The sequence below is a fragment of the Natrix helvetica genome, assembly GCF_964273705.1.
Source record: "Natrix helvetica genome assembly, chromosome: 2".
Classification (NCBI taxonomy): domain Eukaryota; kingdom Metazoa; phylum Chordata; class Lepidosauria; order Squamata; family Natricidae; genus Natrix; species Natrix helvetica.
In genome coordinates, this window is record NC_138552.1 from 101,124,078 (window position 1) to 101,143,266 (window position 19,189).

Sequence of the window (19,189 nt, forward strand, 5' to 3'; positions counted from 1 at the left end):
CTTAAAGAGACAGAGACAACCTTCTTAAGGCTATATGATTGGTTTAGGTGCAGGTTGCCTTAGCTTTATTTCATAATATACCTATATTGGGGAAAGTGAAAAATGAAGCCTCTTTTCTTCTTTTAAAAATATGTGAAATATAACATTTTCAGATAAAAGCTAGGTGCTGCCACCTACAGTAAATGAGCTTGTTTAATGCCATATCCAGGGGATTTTCTATAATTTTGATATTTCAAATGTTTACTGGCATAACACACTGCTAAGAAAATCATTTTTAATCAAATGGGGCACAAAATGTAACAAAATATAAAACAATATTTACCAGGTTCTTCTTTCTTTAGAGCTTGCAAATCAAGGCTTTCATTTTCTCTAAAAAATAATCGAAACTTTTCAAAAGTAGTTCCATATAAATTTGCTGCTTCAAATGCTGAATCAATTGTTTCCTAAAAAGTAAAAAAAGATATTTAAATTATTATACTTTAATTAACTTCCATCCATATGATGGTTTTATTTAATTTCTTCTACTTTTTTCAGTGTCATGTATTACTATGCTGTGTTATTCTTAAATAGAAGCAATGATAGCAAGCATATAAAAGTTAAAGAGCAAGTTGAAATATCTACCCTGAAGTAAGTAATCATTATGCTAGCTTGTTATTTACTACCAAACTGTTTTAGGTAATTTAAAAAAAGGAAGACAGTATTTTATTAGAGTTCAGTAGGGCTTTACTGGACACTGTTGTCAGAGAAATCCAGATTTAAGGATGTCAAAACCATGTTGCTATTGGCCAGGCATTCTTTCTCAGCTTAGCTTACACACAGGATTGCTGTTGTGAGGATAAAAGGAGATTTTCAGAAAAAAGTGAGATATAAATGAATATGTATTAAATAAATTAAATTCTTTAAATATAACTACCAGTATATTAGAAGAAACTGTACAACCTGCATTTAATCAGACGTTTTACTTAGTTAAATTCTTAAAAGATGTAGTCTTCGGTTGAAGTGAATCTAAGCTATTACCCAAATTCAACATTTTTAAAAAATCTATTACATTTTCATTTGCACTCAACTCTTAATGAATAAATAAATGCATTACATAGTTAATTTGACTCCTCTTTGTGATGCCCAATACCAAAGCTGTAAAGTATGTCTTTTTCTGATCTTTTCTGAGGACCAAACTATTATTAATTACCTTACTTATTACAAATAGCAGCTGCAAGTAATGGAAAAAATCTACCACCACTCCTTGCTATAGTATTATTCACAGCAAGGTGAATAATAATATTCCAAAACCAAATTTGCGTTGCAAAAAAACCTCTCAGTGACACTAATGAGCCTTGATTATAATCATTATCCCAAGCCACAAGCTGCAATTTGCATTAACAAATCTCCCATTGTTATTAGTGGACTATTATCCCAATATTGAACAAACCACATCTGCTGCTGTTTCCCTCTTGTATGTATTAGAGGGAAGACATGTGTTTAACCTTACAGTTTGGTTCAAAGAAATTTATTAGCCAGTTTATACCCCCCACCCCACCCCCGCTGACTTTTCATGGACAGTGTTACTAATTTAGATATATAGGTATAAGTATATAATAGCTGTTGTAAGAATATATTTAAAAATTATTGATATTAGCACTTTTTTCAAAGAAGACACAGGGAGAAGAAAAAGATTAGGAATAGAATAGGTGTGAAGCCCCCTATATTGGGCAGCAGCAATATAGAAAAATGCTGGAGGCACATGATAACTTTAGTGACAATGGCAAAGAAATCAATTCATACTTCATGGGAGAAAACAATAGTAAATCCGTTCCTTTATTTTTGCCAAAAAACCCTCAAAACCCACATGGATAGAAAAACTAAATTGATTGATGACGTAGTGCTTGGATGATGGGTCTTCAGGTCACTCAACATGTTACTGAGGAAGAACTGAAGATGTTTCAGAATAGTAATGGTGGTGATACATAGCTAGAATAAAGTCTTTGGGATGTCTAGTTCAGTAATGGTTTTCTCTTATCTTTGGAACCGGGAGCGCTCACGTGTGGCCCTTCTGTGTATGCCCAGAACCTTCTGCGCATTCAGAGTGCCTGTGATGATGTCTGGGTGGGTTGGTGGGCGGAGCCTCCCGCCGCTAACAGTTCGCTCAAACCAGGGTGAATGGCAGAATACCACCTCTGGTCTATTGCTGATGTTGCCAAATAAGAAAAGAAAAGCCAAAGGTGCAAGATAGAATCACAGTAGGAACATAGAACATAAGAAGCACGAACACAGGAAAGCTCAACACAGCGTAACATGAAATGAAATGACTATAAATTGACACCTTAGGCTTCACTAAATTGAGATCAACTCTGTGAAAATATTGACGTGGTGGATAATTTCTGCCTTTTAGAATCAACCATCAACACCAAAGGAACAAGTCAAGAAATATGCTGCAAACTAGCACTTGATAGAACAGGTATAAAGTCCTTGAAAAAGATGTTCAAATGCCATGATGAGTCTCTACCTAGAAAAATCAGTATCGTGTATGCCACAGTATTCTCTGTAACACCGTATGGAAGTGAAAGTTGGAATTTGAAGAAGGATGATAGAAAGACTATTCACACTTTTGAACTTTGGCATTGGAGAAGATTCTTTAGAATACTGTGGACAGTCCAAAAAAAGAAAATGGATCATCAAACAAATCAACCCAGAATTCTCACTAAAGGCGCAAATGACCAGGCTCAAATTATTTCCTGGTTGAGAAAAGTGAATGGAAAGATAACACCAAGCAACAAGGTGGATGTCCTAGGTTACAATAGTGATGCACATGTCATTGAAAGATCTGAAGGACCAAGTTGTAGACCAATTGTTATAGAGAAAATCTCTATATATATGGTTGCTAGGAGTCAAAAACAACTTAATGGTACATAATCACCAGGACCAGATGGATTATATCCCAGAGTTCTGAAAGAGCTGGCAGACATTATTTTGAAACCATTGAACTATATCTTTCAAAAATCCTGGAGCACTGGCGAACTATCAAAGGACTGGAAAACAGCTAATGCGGTTCCCATCTTCAAAAAAGGGGAATAAATAGATCCAGGAAACTACAGACCAATCAGCCTAATATAAATACCTTGGGAAGATCCTGGAAAAGATAATCAAGCAACAGATCTAGAAGCAAGCAAAGTTATAACCAGAGGCCCACACCAGTTTGTCAAAAACAAATCATGCCAAACAAATCTTATTTCATTCTTTGACAAAGTGACTAAGTTAGTGGACCAGCAAAATGCTGTGTATGTAGTATACTTGGATTTCATTAAGGCATTTGACAAAGTAGACCACAACCTACTTCTGAATAAATTAGAAAAATGTGGGATTAACAGCATCACCACCAGATGGATTCGTAATTGTCTGACAAATCGCACTCAGCGTATGATCCTTAATGGAACGACATCTACAGGGAGGGAAGTAAGCAATGGGGTACTCCAAGTTGTGTCTTAGGCTCAGTATTCTTCAGTGTCTTCATAAACAATTTAGATGAGGGAATAGAAGGGGAACTCATCAAATTTACATATGACACTAAATTGGCAGGAATAGTCAACACCCAGAAGATAGGCTCAAGATCCAGAAGAATCTCGACAAACTTAAACACCGTGCCCTAACAAAATGAAATTCAATGGTGAGAAAATGAGAAATTTTACACTTAGGTAAGAAAAACCAAATGTATAGGTAGAGAATAGATGTAACCTGGCTCAATAGCAGTAACTGCAAGAGGGATCTTAGAATTCTTGTGAACAATCACTTAAATATGAGCCAGCAGTGTGCTGCAGCAGCCACAAAAGCCAATGTAACCCTAGGCTGTATTAAAAGAGGGTTAGAATCAAAAGCATGTGACATGTTAGTACCACTTTATAATGCCTTGTTAGGCTCACACATGGAATAATGCAACCAATTGTGATCTTCACATTATAAAATAGACATTGAGACTCTAGAAAGAATGCAGAGCATAGCAACAATGATAAGGGAGCTAAAGGCTAAAACATATGAAGAATGGTTGCAGAAATTGGGTATGTCCAGTCTAGTGAAGAGGGGGATTAGGGGATGACAGTTTTTAATATTTGAGAGACTGCCACAAAGAAGAGAGGGTCAACCTATTTTCCAAAGCACCAGAAGGCAGGACAAAAAGCAATAGATGGACACTTATCAAGGAGAGAACCAACTTAGAACTAAGGAGAAATTTCCTGACAATGAGAAGAATTAATCAGTGGAATGAATTGCCTTCAGAAATTGTGAGTGCTGGAGACAGGAGCTGGTGTCACAACGGTATGACATGAGATCGTGGAGTTCCGAGATAGCAGTCAATACTTTTGCTGCTGGACGGTGCTTTTGGACCTAAATCGTCCCGAAGAGAAGGTGACAGGGAAGAGTACGTCTTGCTGATTGCAAAGTCCTTGATGGATCCAAGAGAATCTCTTCTTGCCGGCGACAGAAGCACAGCCAAAAGCTGCTGAAGTTGGGGCAGCTCCGTAATGGGAGCAAAGCGGAAAGATAATGTGTGTCCATTTGGTGAGGAAATTTTATTGTTATAAAAGACACTGCCCAAAAATAATCAAAGTTAAATGAAACTTGCAAAGAAAAGAAAATAAGCAGCGAAATTAAGCTATATTGGACAGCGTGTTATCCTTTTTTTTCATTTTCTTTTATGGATAGAGGTTTTGCAAATATTTCCTACTTTTTAAAGTAAAAGTATTGGTATTCTTCTTCCATTTCTTTTTTTACCTATGGATTAAATCTTTTTCTTTATTTTTATAATAAAGATATGGGTTTTTTCTCTTTATTTTGCTCCATTTAAGAATTGTTTTTCCTTTAAGCCTGGAATATAAAGAAGATATAAAAGGAATATAAAGAGGGCAGTAACATCAGAGGGAAAAGAAGTTACACTGCCACTTGGAGGTTGAGTCCTGGAAACATTGCTTTCTCTTTTTTCTCTTTGATCATTTTGACTTTGCACTTCAAAGGCTTCAGCTTGTTTACAGAAGAGATAAGGAGAAGAGCATGGGTTGTTTATACAGGTGCTCTTTGGATGCTTCTTTTGCAGCTGGAGAGACGTGAAAACAAAACCTTGTTTTGAAACTAGAGTGGCAGTGTTTACTAGTTGGAAGAATGGCAAAACATCAAAAAGAAACCATAACATTACAATAGATTATGTTTGAAATTCAAAAATTATTAGAAACAACAGAGAGAATTGAGAAGAGATTGGAAAATATAGATGGTAATGCAGTAAAATTCAATGGAAAAATTGAAGTTATTCAGCAAATGAAAAAAGTGGAGGTTAGAGTCCTAAAAACCCAAGGGAAAAATGAATAAAGTGGCAAGATAATTGCGGATACTGACAGTGGACTGAGTGTGGTTGGAGATGGAAAGAGTGGAACATGGAAAGGGAAGATAGGAGCTCTAAGCCAGATTACAAGGTATAGAACCGTGATGGCGAACCTATGGCACGTGTGCCACAAGTGGCACGCGGAGCCATTTGTCAGGGCACGCGAGGTGCTGCCCTGTTCAGCTGGCCAGTGTGCATGCGCGCGCAGGCCAGCTGATTTCACCTTTTTAAAAGCTATTTTTCGCCTTCCCCAGGCTCCAGAGGCTTTATAGGAGCCTGGGGAGGGCGAAAAGAGCCTCCCCCGCCCCCCCGGAGGCTTCAGGGACCATCCCTGAAGCCTTCGGAACGCTTAAAACGACCCTCCGAGCAAACCGGAAGTGACTTCCAGGTTGCTCGGAGGGTCGTTTTAAGCGTTCTGAAGGCTTCAGGGACCGTCCGAGGCTTCCCTGATGCCTTCGGAGTGCTTAAAACGACCCTCCGAGCAACCCAGAAGTCACTTCCGGTTTGCTCGGAGGGTCGTTTTAAGCATTCCGAAGGCTTCAGGGACCGTCCGAGGCTTCCCTGATGCCTTCGGAGCACTTAAAACCACCCTCCGAGCAACCCGGAAGTCACTTCCGGTTTGCTCGGAGGGTGGTTTTAAGCGCTCCGAAGGCTTCAGGGACCATCCAAGGCTTCCCTGATGCCTTCGGAGCGCTTAAAACGACCCTCCAAGCAACCCGGAAGTCACTTCCGGTTTGCTCGGAGGGTGGTTTTAAGCGCTCCGAAGGCTTCAGGGAAGCCTCCGGACAGTCCCTGAAGCCTCCGGAGGGCCTCCGGGGGGTTGGGGGAGGCTCTTTTCGCCCTCCCCAGGCTCCTATAAAGCCCCTGGAGCCTGGGGAGGGCAAAAAAACCCATGTAAAAATGGGAGGGTCGCGCGTTGCATTATGGGTGCGGCACGCCCGCACTCGACCCCCCTGCGCTCCCCCCACTTGTGGCACGCGAGCCAAAATAGGTTCGCCATCACTGGTATAGAAGAAGAAAAAAGAGAAGAATTGATGGATTCAAGGAGAGAAACTTTGACAAAAGCACTACTGATAACCAAAGATAAGCTGATTAAAGAAGCTGATGGAGGGTCTTGAGATTTTACAAGATATGTAAAAAGCAACAAGTTGCGAAGAGAAGTCCACACAAATTTGATTAAGGAAATAACTAGAAGACTAATTCTACAAATGGCAAAAGACATAAGATTGCACTATTACTGGAAAGGGTTGAGATAAAACTAAGAACAAAATAGTCAAATTTAGTTAAAATTAGAGCATTATGTTAAAAATGAACTGATAATGGATATAGTTAGATAAATAATTGATAATGATAACAATATACACATATGTATTGGTTTGATAAAAGGAAATTTTGTATAAATTCTAAATGGTGATCATGAAAGGAAGTTTAGAAACTCTGTTATGTATAAAAGCTTATAATATTAAAAAAAAAGAGTAAGTCAAATTTAGTTAAAGTAAGACAAAAAAATGAAATGATGACGGATATTTTTAAATAAATGATTGATAATTATAATAATGTAATATTTGTATTGACATGATAAAAGGGAAATTGGATATAAATTGTAAACAGTGATTAAGAAAGGAGGTCTAGAAACTTTGTTTTTAAACATAATTAATTTTTATTTAGAAAGGTTTATAAAGCTGTAATGTTGCCGGATGATATTGAAAATAAATAACGGAATGCCATCGTGTGGTTATGCTTTAAATTTTGGAATATTTTATATAAAGGGATGTAAAAACAATTATAGTCATATGAAGATTGAGGTATGATGATAGTAATATATATAAATATATTTGATTTAAAATATATAACTTGATATGAATTGTAGGTGATGACTGTGGAAGGGATGCATGAAAGCTTTTTGTAACCAATTGACACACTTTTTACAATTTGTAATGGAAGATATTTTTGTGGTGTTTGTTGTGTTTTGTCTGTTTGTGTTTATTCAAAAATAATATATATATATATATAAAAAAAGAAATTGTGAGTGCTCCATCACTGGAGGTTTTTAAGATGAGATTGAACAGCCAGAATGATATAGGTCTCCTGCTTGTGCAAGGGGTTGGACTAAAAGATCTCCAAGGTCCCTTCCAACTCTATTATTCTGTTAATCATTCAGTTTTGAAACTGTTACTTAAGTACCTCTGCAATATGAAATATTTAAATGTAAATAAATTTATAAACAAGGGTGTCATGTACCTTTATTTGTAGGATAATAGTTTGAAGATGCTTATCATCTTTAAACATTGTTGATAAGCTTGGTCCTTCACCACATGTTTTTTCTTCAAGTTTGTTGTTAATAACAGGACGAGTGAAGGCATCAAAATACTGATCTGGAACAAGGTTTGCAACAGATAACACAGTTGCCTGGAACTGAGACACAATATCTGCCATAGTATCCTGTTCGACCAAATAGAAGAAAATCACTTGAAATGTTTGTTATGAAGGTTTGTATAGCATTTTCAGAACTCTTCACATAAATATGGTAGAATCCTTTACAACAATCGTAAAAATTTCTCATGAAGACCCACAAATCTAACACTTTGAATGCCGTCTCTAGAGCTTTCAATTTTAAAAGTTTTCACTTCTTAAAAAAGAATATGAGGTCTGCTGTGTATTAATTTGTGTATTACATTACAGTAACTTCAATAATGCATAAAACCTGAATGCCACCTAAAATTGAAATAAATCTCCAAAGTTCATACGTAATACTAAAGCCACAGAAAGAAAGATAGAAATACCAATAGTAGAGTCACCTTTGCATAGTATCTCTGATAGTGATGTTAATAAATAGTTAATTAAATGCCCTGGCTAGTCTGTGTCAGTGGACAAGTTGCAAAGCTACCTAGAAGTTTTTATTTTAAAAAGTCACCCCTGGATTTGGACTTGGAGTTTTTTTCTGTTGCTGGGTACGTACTTTTCTTTCCTTCCTAATTTTCACTGCATCTTTGTCATTGCCAAAATGCCTTCAAATAGTGCCTTTTATACACAGCAGTTAACTAACAAACTAACTACTTGTAGTAAACTAGCAATTAACACTGCTAGTTTCATTCCTGTTGTCCATACACTAATAGCATTAAGAAATAACAGGTTGTCCTTGTTCATATTTTGTATTGTTTAAGCATTACTATTCTTCTCAAATACTCCGGTCAGACTCAAAGCTAAGTTATTATTCAGTTGATCAAAAATTATTTCCAGAGGCACCTTCCAGCCTAAATCTATGCCAGTCGAGAACTACATCTGACTCATAACTATAAAGATAATTTTTCAAGTTCTCTGTGTCCCATGACTACATTTTTTAAAAAATGGAAACCTTTTCAAAACTAAATGAACTTTAACCTCGAACTCTTCCGCAGTTGGTTCAAACAGCAATGCATGGATCTCTAAAATTAGCTCGACAAGAAACATTGGAATGGATGCTTCCTCTTCCTCTGCAGTGACTGAAGGAGTTCCCTAGAGTAAAAAAAGAAAAAATGAATTGGCTTTTTTAAAAATGAGACAATGAACTCAAGCTCTAAACTTCTCTAGTCTTGAAAGTTCCCTGTTTGTTAGAACGTAAATACTTTCCAAGAAATGGTTCAGTTAGAATAGCCAGACAGTGTTCACAGGCCCAGAGCAATTGCATGTTTTGGAATGCTTAGGAATGTTGATGAGAGTCTTTCTTTTCTTTGATCATGTTGCTTCTTTGTTTTGATTATGATGAAACTTCAGCTGTTTTTGTTCCTTTCTCTTCTGTGATATCATATTGTATTCATTCTTTTTAAAATGCATCCTTTTACTAGAATCCTTAATTTTGATACTCATTTCTTTTTTTTTTGAATTTTTTTTATTGTTTTAATTAAACAAAACACACACAAAAAAAAACATTCATTACATCTTCCAGAAAGCATATTGATTGGTTACAAATAAATTCCGTGCGTTACTACCACAATCATTCTTTATACTTCATTCATATTGGATTGTACATTTTAAATAAAAAATATTTATGTATTTTACCATCAATGTACCATCATTCTCATTTAATTATAATTGTTTAAACGTGCTTTTACCTAGAATCATTTATATTTAAAGACACAACCATATACTGGCATTCATTAGCTATTTCTATAAACCTCATGCTTATATCCAATTGCTTTCAGCAATACCAACACATATAAAATAATTAAACATTATCCATTAACATTTCGTTATTATTATTGTAATTATCTAACATTTTTATAGTAAATCTAGACAAGGATTTATTAGTAGAATTTATAAGTACCCAGGGGAGATTATATCTTTATAACAAAATCTAAACAAAAAAGTATTAGTAAAATTGATAAATCTTTTTCCCAGGTCCCAAGTTATAGTTTATATCCAAATTGTTTTTACTAATTAAAGTTATTATTTCATTATTATTATCAGCATAGATTATTTGTTAACGAATAAACATTTTAAAAAACAAAAACATTCTATAGGCATGTACAAAATCCTACTTATTAATCACCAAAGATTAACTAAGTTTTTAATTATCAACATTCATTGTCAACCTGTGTCTTTCGAGTAACAGAACAATCTTATCTCTTTAGCCAGTAACATTTCATTATTGTTATTGTAGTTATCTAACATCTTTATAATAAATCTAAACAAAAATTTATTAGTAGAATTTATAAGTACCCAGAAGAAATTACATCTTTATAACAAAATCCAAACAAAAAAGTATTAATAAAAATTAATAAATCTTTTTCCCAGGTCCCAATTTACAGTTTATATCCGAATTGTTTTCACTAATTAAAGTTATTATTTTGCTATTATTATCATAATGGATTATCTATTAACGAATAAACATTTTAAAAACAAAAACATTCTATAGCATCTACAAGATCCTACTTTAAAATCTTTAATCTTTAAAAGTCTTTAATAAAAGTTGATGAGAAGTAGCAAAATAAATTATTATAATAAAATAGGTTTTAGTTCCAGCCAACAAATAAGGCAGCAGAAAATAGGAGAAAAGAGAGTTTGTTCGCTTACGAGAAGAAACAAAGAACGTTACAATCACTTCAATCCACAAAACATCGTTAACAGGAAGAAAGAGAAATAAAAACCTTCCAAGGCAGTCCAATAAAGATAAATTCCGCCACTTTATTCATTGTTTAAAGGACTAATTTGTCTTAAAAAAAAAAAAATTCCTTTGGGCAATCATTTTCAAAAAAAAAAAAAAGCCTCACCAGATGGACTCACTTTCAGCTGCCTTCTTTCCATGGCCATCTCTGACTTTGTCAGCATGGGGCTGTCTATCGCCAACTTGGAGCACTTCCCTTGGGTCAATCAGGGACTTTGCGATGTCCCTGAGACCAGCAAGGATTTGTCCCCCTATCACCGTCTCTTCGGGACGGCTTAGGTCCGTTGGGACCATGTAGCAATAAAAGAATCAACGGCGGTCTCGGGACAATCGAGACCGCACATTGTGTCGTCGCGACGTTGGCCACCCCCTTTGATACTCATTTCTTAAAATAATCACATTTTTGTTTAAAATTGGTATTTTTAATCAGATCTATCCAGCTTCTCAAAATGAATATTATTTATTCATTAGGATTGTAGAGACTTTTTCTGGATATTATTCAGCACTAACATATCATTATTTATGTTATAAGCCTTTACACAGAACTCTTTGAAGTATTTTCCAATTATAAAACGTACTATAAAGGTAAGTTTCATTACTGTCCATTGATCAAATGGATTCAAGAAACACATTTTCACAGGATATGAAGTAAAGAACAATATATTAGATCAAAACAAAATGATTGATATTTATCAATAGAAAGCAATGATTCTGCTTTAAACAGTTAAGTTTTCTGAAATTTTGATCAAGTCATTCTAAACAGTTTGAACATCTCACTTTGATGAATATTACCTTTTTTTCCACAACTTCAGGTGCTGCTCCATCTGTATTCCATGTTTGGATAATTTCTGCAAGTGGTGTCTTCTTCAACTTATCAGTAAGGTAACACAAGAGAGTAGCAACAGATTTAACGGCCAAGACGTGCATAGTATTTACTATAAGATAATCAGCAAGACGAATAAAGCTGGGAAGAAACAAACAAATCAATAATGAAAAACAAACTGCTATCTTAGCACAGACAATCTCACGGACTTTAATGGCAGCCAGGCACAGGGAGGGGAGTGGGAGAAAAGGGGATGGTTTTGTGTGAAATGCAGGTGCTTGTGCACATAGTTTCACTTGTGTGAGTGTGCTCACCGCTCATGCAAGTGGGGCTGCAAGAGCTGGTGCCCGTTGCTCGCATGGGTTCGGCTGCACATGTACCCGGCCCACCATTCATGTGGTCCAGTTGCAAATAGGCCATGGCCCGGTAGTGGGCCTGGCCCACAGGTTGGATACCTCTGGCTTAGAGAGAGCTGTAAAGCACAATGAAGCAGTATATAAGTCTAAGTGATATTGCTATTGTTATAATACAAGATAGCATTCAGAAGAGACACAGCCATGTACTTCCCTGATTTACTGGGCTATAAGGAGGAAGAGAAGTAAAACACAATCCAACTTGCAAAATTCTACAATTATAGCCTATAATTGTTTTTATAGCCTATAACCGTGATGGCAAACCTATGGCATGCGTGCCACAGGTGGCATGCGGAGCCATTTGTGAGGACATGCAAAGCGTTGCCTTGTCAGCTCCAGCGCATATGCGCACTCTGGCCAGCTGATTTTTGGACTTGATTTTGGTCCATTTTTCGCTCTTCGGAGGCTTCAGGGAAGCCTCCTGAAGCCTCCGGAGGGAAAAAAACGACCCAAAGGGCAACCTGGAAGTCTGTTCACAAACTTCAGTGTTTGCATGTTGGGCCATTTTTCGCCCTGACCAGGCTCCAAAAAGCCCCTGGAGCCTGGTGAGGGAGAAAAACAGACCTACCGGGCCCACCGGAAGTCGGAAAATAGGCCGTTTCCAGCCTCCAGAGGGCCTTGTGTGTGTGTGTGTGTGTGTGTGTGTGTGTGTAAGCCGTTTTCACCCTCCCCAGGCTCCAAGAAAACTGTGTGCACATGTGTGTGTGTGTGGGGGGAATGACAATGAACGTATGTGCAGGGGGCACAGCACAGGGGAGCATTAAATTATGGGGGTTGGCATGTGAGCACGCGCAACAGTGCGCGCGTGTGTGCTTTTGGCACCCGAGGAGAAAAAGGTTCACCATCACTGGCCTATAATAACCCTCCCACAGAGTCCGTTTTCTAATCTGGTCATCAGATTACTTATAGAAATTCCTGTCCCCTATGGTTTTTGCCACCTCTTCTGATCTTACAAAGAGGACATTCTCCAAGTCCCTTCATGGAGTGGTACCTTCTAGGGGACCCTATAGAAAGCATACTGTCTGTGTCATGGAAACTGCTTTGTTTAACAGCCTGCTCTTGCAGGGATATGGATGTCCCTGACCCTGCTGGCTGTCTGAAAGACTAAAAAGACCTGGCTTTTCCTCACACCCTGGGGCCAAGATGTTTCTGTAACTCTGGAATGGTGTGTCTGCTATGTTGATGATGAGATTTTTTTGGAGGTTGCAACTTAGTTTTCCTTTTAATTGATTTGGCTAACTGTATTATGTTTTAATTTCTGTTTGCCCCTCAGAGTTCTACTGGTAGGTGGGTGACCATATAAATTTGATTAATAAATACATTCATATCTACATGCTTAATGTTTCAGTGTGATCCATAAATAAAAAATTCTTTATGATCAAAATGTATTACTTATGTAAGAAATCGTTATCCTATTTATTTCACCCTTCAAAGGAAAAAATTTAAATGGCTTTGAAAATAATATGGGAGAATGGCTTTGAAAATAATACAACAAGGACCTTGGAGGTCTTCCAAACCAACCTCCTGCTCAAGCAGGAAACCCTACCATTTCAGACAAATCACTGTCCAATCTCATCTTTAAAATCTCCAGTGTTCTGGAAACAAGTCATTCTATTTTTCAGGGTCTCAACATCTTTTTTACACCATGGTGACCAAAACTGGATGCAATATTCCAAGTGTGGTCTTACCAAATCACTATAAAGCGATACTAACACTTAATATAATCATGATTCTGTCCCTCTGTTAATGCAGCCTAGGACTGCATTAGACAATGCATCACTTGCATTGGTCACTTCCGGTTTGCTCGGAGGGTCGTTTTGAGCGCTCTGAAGGCTTCAGGGAAGCCTCTTGAAGGTCCCTGATGCCTTCTGAGCGCTTAAAACGACCCTCCGAGCAAACCGGAAGTCACTTCCGGTTTGCTCGGAGGATCATTTTGACTGCTTCGGAAGCTTCAGGAAAGCCTCCTGAAGGTCGCTGAAGCCTCCGGAGGGCCTCCGGGGGGGCGGGGAGGGCTGTTTTCACCCTCCCCAGGCTCCTATAAAGCCTCTGGAGCCTGGGGAGGGTGAAAAAAGCATGCAAAAGTGGGGGGTCACACCTGTAGTGCGCGCATGCGCACTGGTTGTGGTCGCACATTGCATTATGGGTGCGGCATGCCTGCACACGACCCCCCTGCGCTCCCCCCACTTATGGCACGTGAGCCAAAAAAGGTTTGCCATCGCTGCTATATAATCTCAACAAAAGGAAAGCAGCAACAAAATTCAAACAAAGGGCCAAGGATAGGAAGCAATAAATAACATTGCCTGTCAAAGCAATAACTTAACATTGCTTTAACTATTATTAAAAATGTTCCCAAGTTATTAATTTCTATTTCATACTGGCCAATATATTGATTACTCTTTCATATTGCCATGAAACATAAATAACACCCAGATATGATATACACAGTACTAAATATAACAAGGAAGGAATGGACTATACTTTTTACATTTATATTTTCACCATTATTATTACTAAGGATTAGTTTGGTTTCTAATGGAAGGACTGCTGAAATAAATATTTATAACATTTACAAAATAGGATTTAAGGCCTATGATTTGATGCCTGTGACTCAGGTCACATAGCATGTTAATCCATAATCAGATGTTTGTTTCTGTTTTCACAAAATAGGTGAAACTAGCCTAAATTATAACCACTTTTTGCAAGAAGTACTTTTGCTATTTTACATCTATCAGTTCTAAATTGTGAGAAAGATATTATGACAAGACCACCCATATATACACTATTACTAACCATGTTAGCCTTCCACACTGAGCCCTTTTATTGGCCTGTTCTGTGTATGTCATTCTTTCAGGTTGTTCGCCATAGAAGTCTTTCTCAACACGAGAAACGGTGGTTCCTATAACTTCTTTTCTTGTTGCCATTGTTATCTGTTCTGAGGAAAAATACAGGTAGAAATTGCTGTAATTATTCCAGGCACAAAGCTAAATAGTACATTTACAGTTAAAGAAATGATATATCCATAAAAAGTCCTATCTGACTTAGAATGTGAGTGTTATACTGGACCCTGTCAAATTTTACAGGGGCCACACAAATAATTGGGACTGATACATAACAAAGTGTGGATTGGGTCAGGCTGTACTCACACACACACACACACACACACACACACACAAACACACACACACATTCACACTATCTTCTCCCTGTTGCATATTGAGATTGCAATGGTGGATAACCCCCCCCCTCCCGCCCCGGTCTTTCTCCTCATAGTACATAAGATCACATCTTGATTCTGTCCCACTTTTATTTATTTTTTTCTATTAAATTAGATCCACTTCTCTTGAGGTTTTTTTGGCAAGGTTTTTCAGAAGTGGTTTGTTAAGGGCTCAGCAAAAGTGTCTAGAACAGGGGTGTCCAAACTTGAGAACTTTAAGACTTGTGGACTTCAATTCCCAGAATTCCCCAGCCAGCCATGCTGGCTGGGGAATTCTGGGAGTTGAAGTCCACAAGTCTTAAAGTTCCCAAATTTGGACACCCCTGGGCTAGCCCAAAGTCACTCAGCTGGTTTTGTGCCCAAGATGGAACTAGAATTCACAACCTCCTAGTTTTTAGCTAGATACCTTAATCACTAAAAACTGAAATTCCCAAAGTTCAAATGTTGCAAGAAAGTACAATTATTTGAAAATTCAAAGAACTTTCTAATCTCATCTCTCTGAGATAAAAATAAAATACACAGACAGTCTCATAAGGCATTTAGAATAAATATATAAACATTATTTATTGTTAATATGGCAGTTTTGTACCTGTATTCTCAATATTATAAAAATAATCATCAGGAGTGAAACCAGTTTCAAGCAATGCAGTTCGACATGCACCTCTAACCACTTCTTTGGCTAATTCTCTGAATTCTGATAAACGAGATGCCACCTAAAAGTTTAATGCAATTACAGCTGAATAATATTTAAGTTTCAATTAAATTATTTATATGAATTCTTAACAATTGAAACATGAAACTCACATCTTTTAGCTGACTGAACTGAGTACCTTTAAATTCTATCAATGTATATATATAGCCCTTTTCAATTTTACAAAGCACCATGTCGCTAATTCGATAACACATTTCTTGGATGTTTAGAATTGCTGGTCTCAAACACTGCAAAACAGAACAAATCAATAAGACAGAAAGAACTATTATAAAGTATTGTGTACGTTTTCTGAATAATACAACAAAAGCAAATTGATTGGCTTTCATATTTATGAGACAAATTGGAAATCACAGAAAACATCTGTTTTTTCTACTTTCTCTGTGTCTCCCAGGTTTTTTTTCCATATCTTGATGGAATAAAGGGGTCTTGGCATGTTTACACATAAGTTGTCCAAACTGAAATATAAATGTGCATGGTTGATGGCTCCTGGAAAATGGCTCCTGGATATTGGTGCCTCTGAATTCCCATATATTAAAAATATTGTCTCTGTGAATTTTTTAGATTATAAGTTTTACTGACTTTCCATACTAACTAAACTCTAGCAGCACTAATTTAGAAATGTGGAACTACAGCTATGTTAATATGAATATATTTCACACAAGGATACCTATAGTACACTATAAATTATCTTGATATTTAAGAGTGACCTCTTCAAAACAATACAATGTTTTAGATCAGGACTGTGAAACTCACGGGCCACGAGCCAGATGCATCATGTGCTGGCCACTCCCATGCCTGGTTTAGCAAGGGGAAAAAAGTTCTGATACATCATGTGATGATGCTGTGATGATGTGAGTTTGACAGGCCTGCTTTAGATTATCTAACATCCTTCACATATATTATTTCAGTAATAAAAACACAATACATACACCATTAACAATAAATAAGTTCTTCTGTAAAGCTCGGCGACATGAACTGATGTTTTTGCCGCGGACATTTTTTCTCCATACATTAAATGATTTCCATTTGCGAAATATAGCAAATATAGTGATTTTGACAAGTGCCCTATGATAGACATATTCTTGCTCCCAGCGTTCAAGTTCCAGGTATTCAACTTCTCCATTATATGTATGAATAACTGCTTGCGGACTAATAGTGTAGTAGTCATTTTTGTTAATGCAGTCAAAGCTTACAACTCTAAAAATAAATAAAAAAACATAATTTAATAGATTAAATTATTTGCCAAGACTTGAATAAGCTTCAATAAGCTTGAATAAATTGAATAAATGATGGATTATCTATATAAGCCTAGCCTACACCTGTAGGAAACAGAACCTACCTGTTATTTTTATATCATTCGGTATCATGGGTTTTGCTACCAATCTATTAATTTTCAAGGAGGGAGGGTGGCAATTAACATAACTTTTTTGATCATGGCAGGACGATATCTGGCATATCCTGGATAACTGAACACATTGCATTGTTTTGTTTTAATTATTAGATGCAGCCTCATCCCATCCCATTTATATAAAATCCACAAGCAGCTACAATGACATGAAGCAAATCTTTATTGATCCAGGACAGAGTGGAGTGATTCAGAATGGTACCGGTTCCACCTTCAATGCAAATGGTAGTACTAAAGCATATATATTTCCCAGCTGCCCAAACTTTAGTTGTTCACACGAAAGGCATAAATCAGAGTTTCTAAATGCATTAGTACTCAAATGTCCTTGCTCAATTTTTGTACAATTTAGCTTCATATTTGCATAAAACTCTATCCTGCATCAAATTGTTGTCCCAATTTGCTAAAAACAATAATATGACAGCAATTTGTGTTCTTTCCTTGATAGATTAGGATACAATATATTTTGATTTTAACAAAATTTGCTCTAAATCTGGGTATTGTGTCATGCTCTGCAGTGAGTGGATGGATATTCCAATTCATGCTTTCAAAGCATATGATACGGTCTCTGCATAGTTGTAATGAAAATGAGAGACATTTTCTCCCCATCTCTTTCAGCAATAGACTGTTAATTGCACGAGGGTATTTAAGCTGCCTGAATACTGAGTATACAATAATTATTAGTGTATGCTGGTAGTTATATAAATTACCCGACAAAACTATGTGACAAAACATATATTTGGCATATAATAATACTGTCTTTCTATGTTACAACCACTGTTTGAAAATAATCCTATATACATTAACGAACAAACAAAATGTTAAAACGGTTATAATATTTATGTAGTTACTTACCAAACATATCTAAATTATATTAAAGTAACCAAAATATCTTTACAATCCCCAAGGCATATCAAAACCTTTGAGCACTCCTAATGTTTGGAAATTGAAAGTTGAAACATTTGACACGCCCTAATTATAGAGTCTACGTCTTTTGAGATGTATGCTTTATATAATTGCCTTTTTTAATCAAAATGTAAGTGTTCCTTAATTGATAATTTCATTTCAGTTTCCCCTTTCTAAGAAAAAAGACACAAGCTTTCAAATTTTAGCACATTTATGTTAAAACATAATACATATAAGAAAAATATAGAAATTAGACATAACTATATTATTTCTTTGACTAAATATATTAACCATGAGATTGGTATAATAATTGGTAAATCTGAAATTCATATTAAGCATGAGATTATTGCTTTTTAACATACAATTGCTTCAACATTTAAAGGTAACTCACTTCAGGTTATATGTGTCATACTCAATTGATGATTTAGGCACCGCAGGAGTCATGTACAGAAATCCAAGGTTTTTGTTTTCACATATTATTCTTATAATCTGTAGAGGCTCTGTAACATTAGCTTTAATTACTTCTTCCGGTTCACTAAATGTAAGTAAAGGTAAAGCCGAACTCGGTTTGCAAGCACTTGTCTTTAATACACTACGTGGTTGCTTAGGAGGAGTTGGAACTCGTACCATAGCACTCAGCATCTGCGATAATAAAGGAAAGGAACTTATATATAACTCAACATTTTTTAAAAAAGTTTCTTTTGATTTCCTAGTTTTTTTAAAAAAACAGCATTTTCTTGTAGATTCTTAGAAGTATAAAATCGCAAATTTACTGCACAACAATAATATTTATAACTTCTTCCCTTATATTCTTTTACACACAATCGAAATCAAGGTTGATCACTATGTACTGTATACTAGCGTAGCAAGGAGCACTGGTCTAGCAAGAAACACTCTTCCTCCAGAATGGCTTATAAGTTTGGAACCTTTCCGTTCCTAAGTTAAATTAACAAGAAGTTCTACTTTCTTCTGTAGTGTGGAAACTAAATTATGTTTCATTCAAGTAAGCCTGGATTGAAAGTGTTTTGAAGAAACCATATTCAGGTATCCATTTCAGATTTAATGAGAAATTTTATTATCTGAAAGCTGCAGTGTTTCTGAGTTCTTTGTTGCAATCAAGTAAGCGGGCCAGATAAATCTACTTTTATTCCTGAAGCAAAGCGCCAGTTGCTTCCTCCACACTCTACATGCACAATTCAACTGGCCCAACACCT

At 36.4% G+C, this 19,189-nt stretch overlaps 1 protein-coding gene across 1 annotated transcript in view; it reads right to left on the minus strand.

Annotated features, from left to right (window-relative positions):
• Nucleotides 1-19,189, minus strand: part of DNAH6 (dynein axonemal heavy chain 6) — a 206,828-nt gene that overhangs the window by 181,359 nt on the left and 6,280 nt on the right. The window contains exons 4-12 of the mRNA XM_081944223.1: nt 18,367-18,617; nt 16,597-16,864; nt 15,760-15,894; nt 15,545-15,668; nt 14,532-14,673; nt 11,298-11,469; nt 8,744-8,857; nt 7,604-7,804; nt 323-443 (exon numbers count right to left, since the gene is read on the minus strand). Coding sequence (XP_081800349.1) covers nt 323-443; nt 7,604-7,804; nt 8,744-8,857; nt 11,298-11,469; nt 14,532-14,673; nt 15,545-15,668; nt 15,760-15,894; nt 16,597-16,864; nt 18,367-18,617 — 1,528 coding nt within the window. The remainder of the gene's footprint in view (nt 1-322; nt 444-7,603; nt 7,805-8,743; nt 8,858-11,297; nt 11,470-14,531; nt 14,674-15,544; nt 15,669-15,759; nt 15,895-16,596; nt 16,865-18,366; nt 18,618-19,189) is intronic.